The sequence below is a fragment of the Colletotrichum fructicola genome, assembly GCF_000319635.2.
Source record: "Colletotrichum fructicola Nara gc5 chromosome Unknown KSG_Nara_v1_contig09, whole genome shotgun sequence".
NCBI classification, from domain to species: Eukaryota; Fungi; Ascomycota; class Sordariomycetes; order Glomerellales; family Glomerellaceae; genus Colletotrichum; species Colletotrichum fructicola.
The window spans coordinates 3,504,579-3,517,704 of NW_027094059.1; the positions used below are offsets into that span (position 1 = coordinate 3,504,579).

The window sequence follows — 13,126 nt, forward strand, 5'->3', positions numbered from 1 at the left end:
GCCGGGCGGATGATGGATGATAAAAAAATGGTGTAGTGATGAATTGTGGTGCTAACAGTAGTTTGGGTATCGGTAAAGAAAAAGCAAAGAAAAGAAAAGAAGCAGCTGTAGAGGAAGATGGAAGAAGAAAGGATCAACCCTCGGTCTGTTCCAGCCAGACGCAGAGCTGGGGCTGCTGGCAGAACGGACCGGGCCAGGCCAGACCAGACCAGACCACTTTGCATGATGGTAGAAACGCACATCAGTGACTGGACGCGCGCATCCATCCCATCGATCAGGCACACTGGCTGAGGATCAGCAGCAGAAAGCCAGCAGAGTTCAGTGCCAGGAAAACTGGATCGGGTGGCCCCTGACTCGGATGTCAGCGGCCTGTAGCAGGGAGAGGGCGTCGGCGGCGGTGTTCTTGTGGAAGTAGACGACGAACATGTAGCCGGTGTCGGTTTCGCTGGCGGCCATTGTGCTCGAGAGGCGGGTTGTCGCCGAGTTGACGCGGTCGGAGAAGAGGTGCTTTTCCTGAGGCGTCATTGATGGCGGGAATCCTGTTGCTGAGATGCCCATGAAGTTTGACGATGCTCGGGGGCGGAGGGCTCCACTCGGGGAACCCATGGTGGCGATCGCTGGAGAAGCCGTGGTGGCGGTGTTGCGGGTGTAGTTGGGAGAGAGTGAGGCTATCGACGATGGGATGTCGTCGATGTTGCGGAGGAAGACGAAGACGGAGACGGGGACGTAGACGTGTGGTCGCGGTTCCTGTTTGTCGTCGAGGTTGTTGTTTATTTGTGTGCCTGGATGATGGTGACTCCAGACTATGCGAGTGTTCTTCTGGTGGAGTAGCAGTGGGGGTTTGCTTTGCTGTTGTTGTTGGTGATAATGCTGCTGTTGCTGATTTGTGTCGACGGTTTGTAATCTTCTAGAGACTTCTTGCAGGTACTAAATGAGGTGTCGGTTGGATGTCTTTGTCTGGAAGTCCGATGATGTCGGGTAGCTGAGGGAATCGTCTGAAGATGGCGGACGGTGACGGAAGTGGCCTCAAAGCAAATTGGGGGGAACCAGTTACTTTTGGGGTGGGAAGGTACGAGAAGGAAAGGAAAAAAAGGAAGAAGACACAAGTGAGAAATGCAGCAACTTTTGTCCAAGACGAGGCAGATGCACAAAAAGTCTAACGGGGGGGAGAAAGGAGGCTGGAGGGGATTTCAAAGGGTCTTTATCATCTTACGGCACGGCATCCACGGGACAACGAACCAGACCGGGCGAGTTACACCAGACGGCATCCATCCACCTTCATTCATTTACATACGGTATCCGTACCCTCCATATACCACATCCATACATAGCACCATAGGTACTCCATCCCATGCGGCATGTATGGATCCAGCAGCAGCAGCAGCAGATGTACCTACTTTCTCTACCTGCAGCAGAATCCCCCAGTTCTACCCATACCTGGCCTTACCGCAGCACCTACATGCCTTGCCCTGGGCCCTGCGCATCCTCTCCTCGCCGCCAATGCTCCTACGGCTCCGGGGGGGAACTCGCCATGGCTGGGAGAGATTTGGAGAGGGGCCCACGGCGTCTGGCTCGCCCTGGACGGGCGTCTGGCTGGACCGTGGACTGTGGGTATCTCCAGTCAAGCGGTCCCTGGCCTGTGGGTTCGGCCCAAACTGTGGCTCTCTCTGTCTGTTTTTCTTGCAGCAGCACTCTGGCAGCCGGCCGGGGCTCTGGCTTTCCGCTGGGCCAGTCTCTTTCCTTCCGCTGGCTGCTTGTCCGTGTGGAGTAAAATGGGCAAGGGACAAAGGACCGTGAAGGGTTGGAGGGGGCGAGCCAGTGTACCAGAGACTGACCAGTGCTCCAGAAGCAACCAGATGTATCCTTGCTGGAACCCTCTGGGCCTTTGCGGTTCTTTTGCTGGGCGGGCTGCCTGCTGCGGACGCACGCGCAGCAGCATCTGATGCTACACACGATGGCGGATGGCCAGAGGCCTGGAAGCCCTGTCATACAATTCCGGTTCTAGAAGCCCAGCCTGGGCCACGGCCCAGCGTGTCATGATGCAGCGTTGCCCAGACTCGACTGCATGGCATCTGCGCAGCGCAGAGTCGCATAATGACTAAGAACACCTTAATTGGGGGACCTGTTCGCTGTCTCCGCTGTCTTCTGCACCGGGCCTGTCCATGGTTCTCTGCCCGTTTGCCTGACTTGCTACTGGCCACAGAGTCGAGAAGAGGAGCATCGGAAAGGATCAGGCTCTGGGCTTTTGCCTGCTGGCTGCCGAAGTGACGGGACTCAACTCCCACGGAGAAACCCAGGGATCCTTCTTTGCTTTGAAGTTTGCCCATCTCGCATTGGATTCTCTCTTCCCCATTTCCCATCAAACAGGGCTGTCCAGGGGACCTCACAAGGACTCTCCGGGGCCGCGCTCAAAGCTCAAAGGGTGCCTCAAAGCTTAGAGGGCTCTTCAAGGATGCGGCCGCTATTAATAGGATTCTAGAACAAATTGACTGCGTTTCAGAAACACGAGCCTACTCTATTCTCGTACGAATTTCACCAACATCGGCTGCCTTTCTTTATTTTCACCAATATCAATGGATCAACGGTTGCATCTTTCTATTTGGCTTCAGGGTCCAATGTGCGTGATATGGCGATTCCGTTCCTTAGCGGCCAGCCCCTCAGGGCTGCATTTGCGAATATTTTGAGTTGAACCTTTTAAGCTGCCATCTGGAGCCCTTGGGCAGAAACGGCCCCCAAGTTTCCTCCTCCTTTTTTTTTTCTTGTGTGTTTTTCATTTCTGTGCGCCTGTTTCTGACTCCCATCTGGCGCGCTTGGCTGGATTTCTTTGACGCTTCATCAATCAATGGTGAGGTTTGTCGCGGTCGCGCTGTTTCGCATCCCGCTTAGTGAGACTTTGACGTGATGAAAGGGCGCTTCCCAAGGACTCGGTAGGCGTCTCTCATGTATTGAAATTTGAGATGAGCGCGCAAAAAAATGAGGAACTGTCATTTCAACCGTTTGACGCCGATTGGACGGCCACGCTTCAGGACGCATCTTTCGAAGTCGTTGCCTCGGCTTTCGATACGAGCTGGTGCGGCGATCAGCGTCCATCATTTCTACTGACAGACAGCTGCACCGACACCAAAACAAATGCACAAGCACATGCGAGCGGCGCGTCAAATCACATTTTCACATTTTCCTCGTATAAGCTCATCGCGGGTGGAGTTGACTCCATTCCCATCGCACCCTTGCGCCGCAATAGATATTTCCGTCTCGATCGATATTCGGCGAGAGTTTACGCCCGTCCCTTGAACCTTCAGCTTGTCCTCAACCTTTTCTTATGATAGATTGTTTCTCTTTCGGCTTCCTTCTATCTGGCACCGTTGTCTGGCAAAGCCGAGAGGCTCGGAGCCAGGCCTGTCACGCCCGTCAGCCTCCCTGTCAGCAGCATCAGACTGTTTCGATGGCATAAGGTCATGGGTGAGGTGCATATAGGCACGCGGGTCACGGGCTGGCACGACCATATTGCGTGTTGTTGTTGTCGACTCGGCCAGCACAGCAGCGGACGGACAGCTCCAGTGAGCGATTTTACCGTCCGCCTGCCCATATCCTATTCGACGGGATAACCAAGGGCAATCCACGGGACGGACGAGGTACACTGTGGACTCCGGCCCGAAGTGGGAATATCGTTGCCTGAAGGGCAATGTGTCCCGAACTTCAGACCAACGTGCCTGGCCTGGCCGCCTATCACTCGTCCGTTCTGCTATCATAGAATCAGCGAGCTATGATAGCATGCGGCAAATATTGCGATTTTATCCCCGGAGACGTTTTACCATCCCATATCCAGCCGTATCCAGGGTGCAGAAAAGGGCCTAGGCTGATCGAAAAGGCCATGAATCGGACAACGCGAACCTGGGCAAACAAGGTGACCGACTCGTACACCTGGTCTGTAGGGCAGAGGAAGCCATGTCAAACAGCGCAACACAGCCCGCGCGCATAACTCTAGCGGCTGAACGGTTCGATCAATGTAACCTTGTAAGCGAGCTAGACGCGCCCTTGCCCTGCCCTTGCGTGTGAACATCGTGGCGCTTCTTGGTGTTTCGCCAGGCACAATGTGGCATTGATCAAAAGCTGGTGCACGACACAGAGCTCCAACTCGGGCCACAATGGCTAGGAATAGGAGATTTTGGTTTCGGATTAAGTGCGGTCAGTTGACGGGATTCTGCTCATCCCACTCTCCGTGCTACCGTTACCTACAACCGGACCCAGCTCCGGGCCCTTGTTCCGATTGAGCTTCTGCTTTTGCTTTTGCCCCCCTGGCTAAGGTACCCTTATTCCCTCGACTCGCAACGTCGACGATGCAACACCCAGAAGAAAAAGGTGGATTTGGGGACATGGAGTTTATCCGGTGATGCCCGATTTTATTTTCTGCACTACTGCTGCAATGCTTCTTTTGTTTTGATAAAACGGACTTCGCGATGGAACCCGCTAACAAGCGAGCGCGGAAGCTTAAGCCTTAATGCCGTGCTCGACTCCTTCGAATTGATTGCTTAGCCGACAAAGTAGCCTGATGCTGACAACTGCCGGCCTAGCTTCCGACGCACCATGATGGGTTCGATGGATTGTTCAATGGAGACCGGATCCTCCTTCGACCCTCTCTGTCTCTCTTAAGCGTGAAGAAGCGTAGGAAGAAGGTGTGTGTCTGTGCAGTACTCAAACGACGCGTACGTGGCTCCGGAGAAATGCAGTGAAAGGGGAAGAGGAATGACAATCGACATGCTAACTTCCTTCGCAATGCTACGGTACATGCCCAAAAGGTCACCGGGTCATCTAATACCACTATGGACGTGACAGCTATTTCGGCCGTTGCGACTTCACCACTTCTGCTTCGGAATGACCTTTGCATCCGCCAGTCCCCGGAACACCGTCTCAAACCCGTCCCAAGAGTCCACGTAGCCCGTCCACCCCAGCTGACGCGCCCTGCTCATGCTCAGCACGACATCGTAGTCCTGTCCCCACGCGGACCCAGCAAAGGCCCACGATGCCCTGTCGAGCGCGTCCCCGTCGAGGCCTTCCCGCGCGGCCAGCCGCCTCCACGCCTCCTGGACCTCGCCGCTCCTGCTCCATTCCACCAGGTCGACCCTCTGCCGGATGTGCGACTGTTCTTGCTTCTGCTCGCCACTGGCACTGCTCGTCGTCACGCCGATCGCCTCCGCGGAGAGGGAGAACGGCGTGCGTGCGGCGAGCTTGCGCTCCGACGCTGTCGGGGCCGGACGCGTAAACTGGTCTGCCGGGACGTGAAGGCTGAAGTAGCGGGCGACGCGCGGCCAGAGGTCTTGCCAAGAGGCCGCATCGCCGTTGACGACGTTGAAGGAGAGGTTGGCTGCTTCAGGGGCGAGCGCGGCCCAGCGGCAGAACTGGCCGTGGAGGCGGGCGTCGGAGAACATTGTGATCCTAGTGTAAAAGTCCTCGGCGCCGGGGAAGACGAGCTCGTTGCTGCCAAGCTCGCGTTGGACCGCGGCGTAGATAGCGACGGCGGTGCCGAAGTTCATGAAGTTGCCTTTGGCGAAGCCGATCACCTCGTTTGGGTAAGTTACAACCCAGGAGATGCCGGGGTGGGCGGCGCAGAAGGCATGAAGGATGCGCTGCTGGCGGTAGTAGAAGTTTGGTGCAAACGGGGCGTCCTCGGGAAGCCTGGGTTAAAGGTTAGTGCCAAGTCAGTCATGGCTACATGTTCAGCTCATACCACGGATCCGTTTCTTGCATCGGGATCTTGACCCGACCATGCTGTACGCCGTATTGCTTTGCTCCACAGACGAGAATGATGCGCTTGATCTTGGAGGCGCTGTTGTTCAAAACCAAGGCCTTGAGGAACGCATCCAGCATATCGCCTACGTTTGGTGAGTGCTTTGATTCATAAAGGGGTCAGTCAACCTCACCATTGACTTTGCTGGCCTTGGCCTCGGTATCTTGCTCCAAGTAGGCGGCAAAGAAAACGTAATCAGCTTCGACCCCTTGAAGCTCTCTCGCCATCTCTTCGGGGGTGGCGCATAGGTCCAAGTGGCTCTGGACGACATTCTTGGGGAAGTCTTCCTTCTTTGACCGGGAGAGGGCATAGATCTTCGACCATTCTTCTGGATTGCTGCTGAGCTCCTTAACGATCTCACGACCGAGAATGCCTAACTTCGACGTCAGTTGCTATCACACACGAAGGATAAACCGGACAACACATGCCTGTGGCACCAGTCACAATGGCTGTAGGCATATTGAGGTTCTGGTGGACGAAGGTGTTTAGAGCACACAGGTAGGTAACGTGATTGCTAAACAGATTTGAAGAGCCTCAATCTATTCTGTCGGGTACATTTCAATTTAAATACTACCACTCGAATTGGAAACGCACGCTCGAATACCTCTAAGGCGCAGTGCGGTAGTACGCGGATCGACTAAGGGTCGAGTCCAAGAGCTTATTCTGACTTACGTTCCACAGAACCAAACCTCCATGGTTTACTTCGGGCCATGGAGTGTGATGCTGGCTGCAGAGATGAATGCCACTTGATGACATCATCTTATGAATTAAGCCACCAGATCAATTCTCATCTCACCAATGAGTCGCACGAATCCATCCGTCGGAGAAATGTTCTAGGGCGCACTCCAAGGGCGCAAGATTAAGGCGTGACGATGCTGGCGTGGGAAAACACCAAAGTCTACACGCCACGCCACACCTACAAACGCCGAATTCTGAACCTCAACAACGATCAAAAACCGATTCTGCGCTAATTGATTGTGAATACCGAGTTAACGTCGAATTACCGAATTCAAGCCTATGGTAGAAGACTGTTCGTCACTGCAGAGACCCCGGTTCGCCCCCATCTTCTCTGCTGTTTCTTACACCAAAGTATGGCGTCCCCCTTTGAATGGGCAAAACACTCGGCAATAGACCGATGTGATACGGATTATTCACATCAACACCGAATCTGACAGATGATGAGCTCCGCTTCTGCATCGCCACCTCGGGGGCAGCGCAACTCCCATGCAGCTCTTGATCCCACCATGGCCCCCGAACAGCATTCGCGATTGCCAGGAAAGTTGCAGCACGGAACGGCAAGCCTCGTGACTTGCTCCGGTAGATATCCAAGCAGCTGAAGATGAGAACAGCAGACAGCATAGCCAACACGACCCACAAGACTACTGTCCGCATGATGTAGACATCTTCCGAGACAGCAGTCACCACCGGCACCGTTACTGTGCCAAAATATCCCGCTGTTGAGATGGCAGCAATTGACTGAGCGATGTTGCCAAAGAAGTGACCCCAGTCCTGCGCTGTAGGAATGGCGTACAAAGTATCGAGCGTCTTGTCAATGATTTGAAGCTGCTCGTTTGAGATCCACCACGGGATGGCCGTCATGTAATCTGCAAGTTTGTCGAGCGCGTCGGTGTCCAGGGCCGTTGTGTTGGTGTTGGGTTTGCCCTCGCAGTTCGTCATGAGCGTGCCGTTGAACATACACGAACCAACCTCCCAACGGAACTCCGGTGTGCATCTAGACCGAGAAATCCAATGACCCTCTTTCGTCTGTGTCAGGCTAGTGTCGTTGCTTTCCGTAAGGGCCTTGCTGTTGAGAGCTGATGAAGGGCCAGCTGATATAAAGTACGTTGTACCGCTGATCGGTACCCCGTTGATGGAGGTATTTGCCCTGCTGTTCCAGAGCCTCAGAGACTGAGACTCTCTCTTCTGGACACTTACGTTGATGGAGTGCGTACTTGAGTCTGGCATCGTAAAGGTGTGTAAGGCACATCGAGGGCAGCCTCGCAGTTGGCGTCCCAGTGATACAGCAGAAGTCCGTTATAGGTTGTATTGGAGTTGAAGGTGAGATTATGCGTGGGGATGGGGCCGATGACACCAGAAAAAACGTCGACCAGCGCGCTCTGGCTGACAATATTCCCAACAAAGGTGTACACGGTTTGGGCCAAGAAATTGTCGTTATCGTTCAGTGTTTGAGCGAATGTCCCGTTCCCATCCCACCCCATAGCATTGGCAAGTCGTCGTACGCTCGAGTCGTCGGAGGGTAAGATCGGAAGTCCAACAACATCGAATCCGGGTCTATTTTCAACAAAAACCCCGGTGGTGAGCATTAGGGTGCCCACAGGAACGATGCTGGTTCGGATGACGATGAGCGCAGCTTGCATAACCGCATACCACCACGAGTACTTTCCCAGAATTCTCAAAGTCCACGCGCTCGAGTCGTCCCCGATTTTGTCTAGGTCAGCTAGAGAAACGTGCCTCTGAGCTGTGAGTGCGAAAAGGCGCAGATGCCGGAAGTCGTGCATGATCCATTGAACCAGCATGCCTGCCGGTGCGAGTAGGGCGGAGAGGGCCAAGCCGGAGTAGAGCTGGTTGACCTTCAACTCGTCTGGTGTCCGGAAGACTCGACTTCGGGTGTATCCGCCGTTGACCTCGGGGCCCTGGTAAGTCCAAATCACGGCTGCAATGGCAGCGGCGACATAGACCGAGATGCAGACAATGTAGATCTTCAAGAACTTAAAATCTTTGAATGAAAACATGCGGTCTGCTGTTGAGCCAGTGTACGGGTACTGGTGATGCCCATCGTGTTGAGGCGGGCCGCTCGATGATGCTGCAGACGGCTTCTCGGCCGAGTTCCGGTCTTCGTCGGAGACGTCTCTTCGAAGAGAACTGTACTCGACCCTGGAAGTCATGATGAGAAAAATATCATCAATTCCCTAAAGCTTTGAAAGCTTCAACAATTTGAACCCGAAAACTTTGAGCACGCGAGCACTCCCACGTCCGAAGGGATGCAGCGGTTTTGTGTGATCCAGCCCCCAACACGGACACGGACACGGAAACGGCTCAGCCCAGCCGTTCCAATCCCCTGCAAGCTCTGTCACTAATTTTGCTGCCTTCTGATCCTTCTCGCACTCGAGCGGGCACGATCGTCGTTGGGCTGAAGTTTAGTGCAACGGGCCGCCCGCTATATGCTGTAATTGGGCCAGCTTTTGCCTTGCGGTGCGAACAAGCATAACGTGGTGCGGTTAGCTGACCAGCCCCTAGGGCCAGCCACAATGCCTTTGTTTCGCCATCTGTTAGCCACCGCGTCAGACGCCTTTGCTCCATTTGAGAAATTGAGTTGTAACACTGCAGATCTGACGGTCGGCGCGCTGGCGATCTCAGTTGGAGCGGTGTTCAAGCTGGGTCTGGTGATTTGATGCCTTCGGATCGCCAAGGCTTACGCCGAGAAGTTGAGGCTCAACTTCAGCCAGTGCTCGGGAGAGATCGTCATCGTCAGGTTACATGTGCATGCTATTGCACGACAGTGGCTGCTTACAATGGCCTCAGAAGATTGCCTCCCCAAGTCTAGAAGTTCACCAACTTTATTATGCTGGTTGTGTTTCCACCTCATTCAGCGGTCAGTAGCTTGGAGGTGTGATGCGAAACAGCAGCCGGGTTATGTTCAACACCAGCAAAAATGGATATAGAAATCTGCAAAAGTAAGGCCCTAACCAGGGATCGAACCTGGGACCTCTCCCAGATGTGAAATGGATGGAAGCCAAATCCCTAAGGGAGAATCATACCGCTAGACCATCAGGGCGATTGATGCTGAAGAGGACATTGCCTCGTCGTTGTGGGTAAGGCTGTGAAATTTACGCAATAAGAAGCTGAGGTTGTGGGCTGAGTTGTGGAGTCACAGAAACCGAATCCAACCCTACAAGTGTAAAATTGCTGCCTGCTCTAAATTGCCCTAGTGTGACACACCCTGGACAGCTTTTCTACGCAGAGATCACACCAGGGATGATTGCGTCTTTCAGCTTGTCGCGTATCCCATGCCATGAACATTCCCTTGCAATTCCAGGTTGCGGTGTTCGCTGCCTCAAGCCGCCCCATAAAATTGGTTTCCTACAACAGATAGCGATCAAAGTCAAAGGCAGACTCGGCCTGACCAGCGGCAAGGCCAGCTGTCTTGACTGCATCCCAATTCACATCGTTGATTCCCACCTCGTAATCCCAACCCTGGTGGGGGTCGGCATTGGGAAGAATTTGCCAGTAGAACCACGGGATCCCTGCAGCGTCAATACTGGCGGCCCAGTTGCGAATGTTCGAATCTCTGGTGCTAGTGCCGAGCGGACTTCCGCCGTTGCAGTCGTGATTGGGAGCATCCGTGTAGCAAGCGCCCCATTCTTGCATGATGAGCTTCTTTCCGGCATTCTGGGCCTTAGTGACATACGGTCGAAGCTTTGACGTGGCGAAATCGTCAACACCGTATGCGTGGATGGCAAGGACGTCAAGAGCGGCACAGCTAAAGTAAGGATCCAGAAGAGAGTTGTCGACGTAGGCACCACCTCCGGTTGTAACTAAGATATCGGAGTTCCCTTTAAGGTTGTCCTTGATCGACTGGGCCATAGTGCACTGCCACGACGCCAAAGCTGCTGGATTGCCCTGTGGTGAAAGAGAGTCAGTTAAGTCAAGTATTTTGGCGGTGATCAGATCTGTGTCTACCTGGGGGTGCATGGCCTCATTCTGTGCCTCAAATGCAAAGATATACTCAGAGCTCTGCGCCCATGTTTTGCCGCTGTTAGGGTTGACATGACCAAGGACGCGTGCGATACGGGTTTTGAAGTAGGTCATGGCATCGTTGTTGGTGTAAAAGTCTCCGGTGCCATACCACTTTCCATAGAAATCACGGTTTCCTTCGAGCGCGTTATAGCTGTGGATGGAGATGAGAAGCTTGATGCCATAGCCATGGGCGCGGTTCATGAAGCTGTCAAGTCGGTTGAGCACTGTTTCGTCCCAGGCGTCAGGACTGTCGCCTTGGAGAGGGTTAAAAGTGTCAATGTTGCTGCCCTTCTGGCTTTCGGATTGGCCTGTGTCGATGGGTAGGGTATACTAGGTTAGCAAAATTACTTGGAACTCTGAAGAATCACAAGGGACATCTACCATCGAGCCAAACGCGCAGAACCTTGATACCAGCGCTCTGGAGACCTTCGAACAGGAATGTCTGCTGCTGGGTGTTTAAGCCAGCAGCATAGTAGAGGTTCGAAGCCGAAAACGACTTGGCTGCCTGGCAAGTTGCAGAGAGAGATAGGCCAAGCAAGGCAGCAAAGAGGCTGTATAGCTTCATGGTAAGATACATGTACGAGAGCAGACGGCTGATGAAGGGTGAAGCCAGGGAAACCCAGAAAGCTGAACAAAAAGGGCTTATAGTTAACTTTTAAATATTGTGATTCTTCAGAACCACAAAGTGAGGTTTTGGATCTATCGATCGCACACTGCTAACAGAATGAGAGATCGCTGTAGCTTCTGCGAAATGGAATCATATAGTTCCGCTCGATGAACCATCTCTTGGCTGAAAGCGGCAGCTGAATCTGCCAACAGGGTTGGCTTCAAACTAGCAGGGAATGTCTGTCTCATCGGCTGCCACCAAACGTCAAAACAATCTACCCACAATATGGTCATGTCTCAACCTGCATTCAGAGTACTCAGGTGTAACTTGAAAGTATTTCGTGTTTCTCGGCGTAAGGTGATTGGCTTTACTCTGCCTTGGGGTGGTTTTCTGGCATTTCGTGGCAGCCGATGGGATAGGAGGCCTGCACACCACAATTGTCGGTAATGTATAAGACCGGTGCTTCACATGGGATCAGTTCGGCCTTTTTGTGGCGACGAATACGATGCTCAACTGCTGTAGGGAGCCGTGCAACATTGGCGCGATGCTACGAGTCATATTGATACTCCCCTGTCTGGCGATCAACTGTTGCCCGCCCCACGTTGGGGTAACAATGCATGCATCCTTACATGAGTGGCCTGGACTTTTTGAAGCCCTTCCCGGCCAAATAAGCTAGTTCGACCGTTTAAGCATGGGCGGTCATTGACATGAAGGGAAGCTCATGAACTGTCACTGGGCATGCCGGACCTTCCGGACTCAGCGACCAGGGGATATGTGCTTCAGATAAGGAAGACAGATAATAAGAGGATTTGGGTGAAGCTATGGAACAGCCAAGCACACACAGCAGTATTCTCCGCTGCCATTGCGAAGTGTAAAAACCAGGGGTGCAAACATGCCCATCAACTGCCCCTTTTGTCTCGTGCATTTCATCGACCATTCGGGCAGTCCGTCAAGACGACGTTCAAGCTTCAGGCAGAAATTTGAAGTTTCGTGTATACAGCAGGTGTTGGACTGTGTAGACATGTCGACATTGAGATTGGAGTCGGCTTCAATGAACTTCCATTCTCATGGGCTATTAAAGCTCAATTGCACATCACGATGTAGAACTAAATAAGCCAAACCAGTCTTATTCCAATTCATCTCATACCATTCCCATCCTGCCTTTTAACATGCATGCCAACTTTCTCTTTTGGACTCTGCCTTTGGGTGCAGGAGCATTCCCTGCAGCCACACCTAAGGGAAACAACGGGGCTTCTGCGAACATTGTGCAGCGAGCTAATTCTGCTTGGCTTGAAGTCCACACTGGGGTCTCGGTCGGTCTCGGAGGACCAACCGTGGGCGTCCTACCCGGACCCGTGAACAAGGCGACTTGTAATCTTCTTGTTCGTCTAGAATTCCATAATACAGACCTGGATAGAAGAGACTGACACATGGGGTAGATCACAAACTCCGATCACTCCCGATACAACCCGGATGTGACGTTGTCTCGCAAAGACTCTGCGCCTTGCTCCGTCGGCCAAGAACTTTCTGGTCACGACGGCCAGCTGGGTGATTTCAAAGTCAAGTGGACCAACTATTTATGCGGTACCTTTGGAAGGTATGTAGTGTGGATGGCTGTCGCCTGACGCCCTATCACAGACACACTGACAATCGTTAGTGTCTGTAACCCACAGTTCACTGTTCAGGGGCAGACGATCAACGCGTGGGAAGATGGTAAGGCTCAAGGTACCTGAATGAATGTTGACACTAACGTTCCTGAGGTAATTGCAAGCACGGCACCAGCAAAGAAGGCCTGAATGCACACGAATACTGGATGTACGTAACGACAATGACGTGAGTGTGGACACAGACTAACCCAGAACTCAGCTGTGAATACACCTTTTGAATAGATTTATATCGTTTTGTTCTCAAGTCACGGGCTTGCTTTTAGCAAGCCTACGAACTTCGGAATCACTTGAGTGCGCATGAGCTGTTTG

General features: G+C 53.1%; 5 protein-coding genes across 5 annotated transcripts; 1 reads left to right on the forward strand and 4 right to left on the reverse strand.

Annotated features, from left to right (window-relative positions):
- Positions 1–318: 318 nt before the first annotated feature.
- On the reverse strand, positions 319–606 carry CGGC5_v015317 (uncharacterized protein; the record flags this gene model as incomplete). The annotated part of the gene is made up of 2 exons (XM_066153237.1): positions 319–349; positions 425–606. 2 exons carry the CDS (start codon positions 604–606, stop codon positions 319–321), a joined length of 213 nt encoding a protein of 70 aa, XP_066007527.1.
- Positions 607–4,853: 4,247 nt separating this feature from the next.
- Positions 4,854–6,244, reverse strand: CGGC5_v015318 (Uncharacterized protein; the record flags this gene model as incomplete). Its single annotated transcript, XM_066153238.1, has 4 exons — positions 4,854–5,673; positions 5,726–5,870; positions 5,919–6,158; positions 6,205–6,244. 4 exons carry the CDS (start codon positions 6,242–6,244, stop codon positions 4,854–4,856), a joined length of 1,245 nt encoding a protein of 414 aa, XP_066007374.1.
- A 576-nt stretch (positions 6,245–6,820) lies between these two features.
- On the reverse strand, positions 6,821–8,691 carry CGGC5_v015319 (uncharacterized protein; the record flags this gene model as incomplete). Its single annotated transcript, XM_066153239.1, has 2 exons — positions 6,821–7,673; positions 7,721–8,691. 2 exons carry the CDS (start codon positions 8,689–8,691, stop codon positions 6,821–6,823), a joined length of 1,824 nt encoding a protein of 607 aa, XP_066007351.1.
- Positions 8,692–9,886: 1,195 nt separating this feature from the next.
- MAN4 (Mannan endo-1,4-beta-mannosidase 4) lies at positions 9,887–11,108 on the reverse strand (the record flags this gene model as incomplete). Its single annotated transcript, XM_032022270.1, has 3 exons — positions 9,887–10,426; positions 10,487–10,851; positions 10,925–11,108. 3 exons carry the CDS (start codon positions 11,106–11,108, stop codon positions 9,887–9,889), a joined length of 1,089 nt encoding a protein of 362 aa, XP_031880824.1.
- A 1,211-nt stretch (positions 11,109–12,319) lies between these two features.
- Positions 12,320–12,883, forward strand: CGGC5_v015321 (uncharacterized protein; the record flags this gene model as incomplete). Its single annotated transcript, XM_032022271.2, has 3 exons — positions 12,320–12,532; positions 12,590–12,747; positions 12,808–12,883. The coding sequence occupies 3 exons, from the start codon at positions 12,320–12,322 to the stop codon at positions 12,881–12,883; spliced, it is 447 nt and encodes a 148-aa protein (XP_031880823.2).
- Between the last annotated feature and the right edge of the window lie 243 nt (positions 12,884–13,126).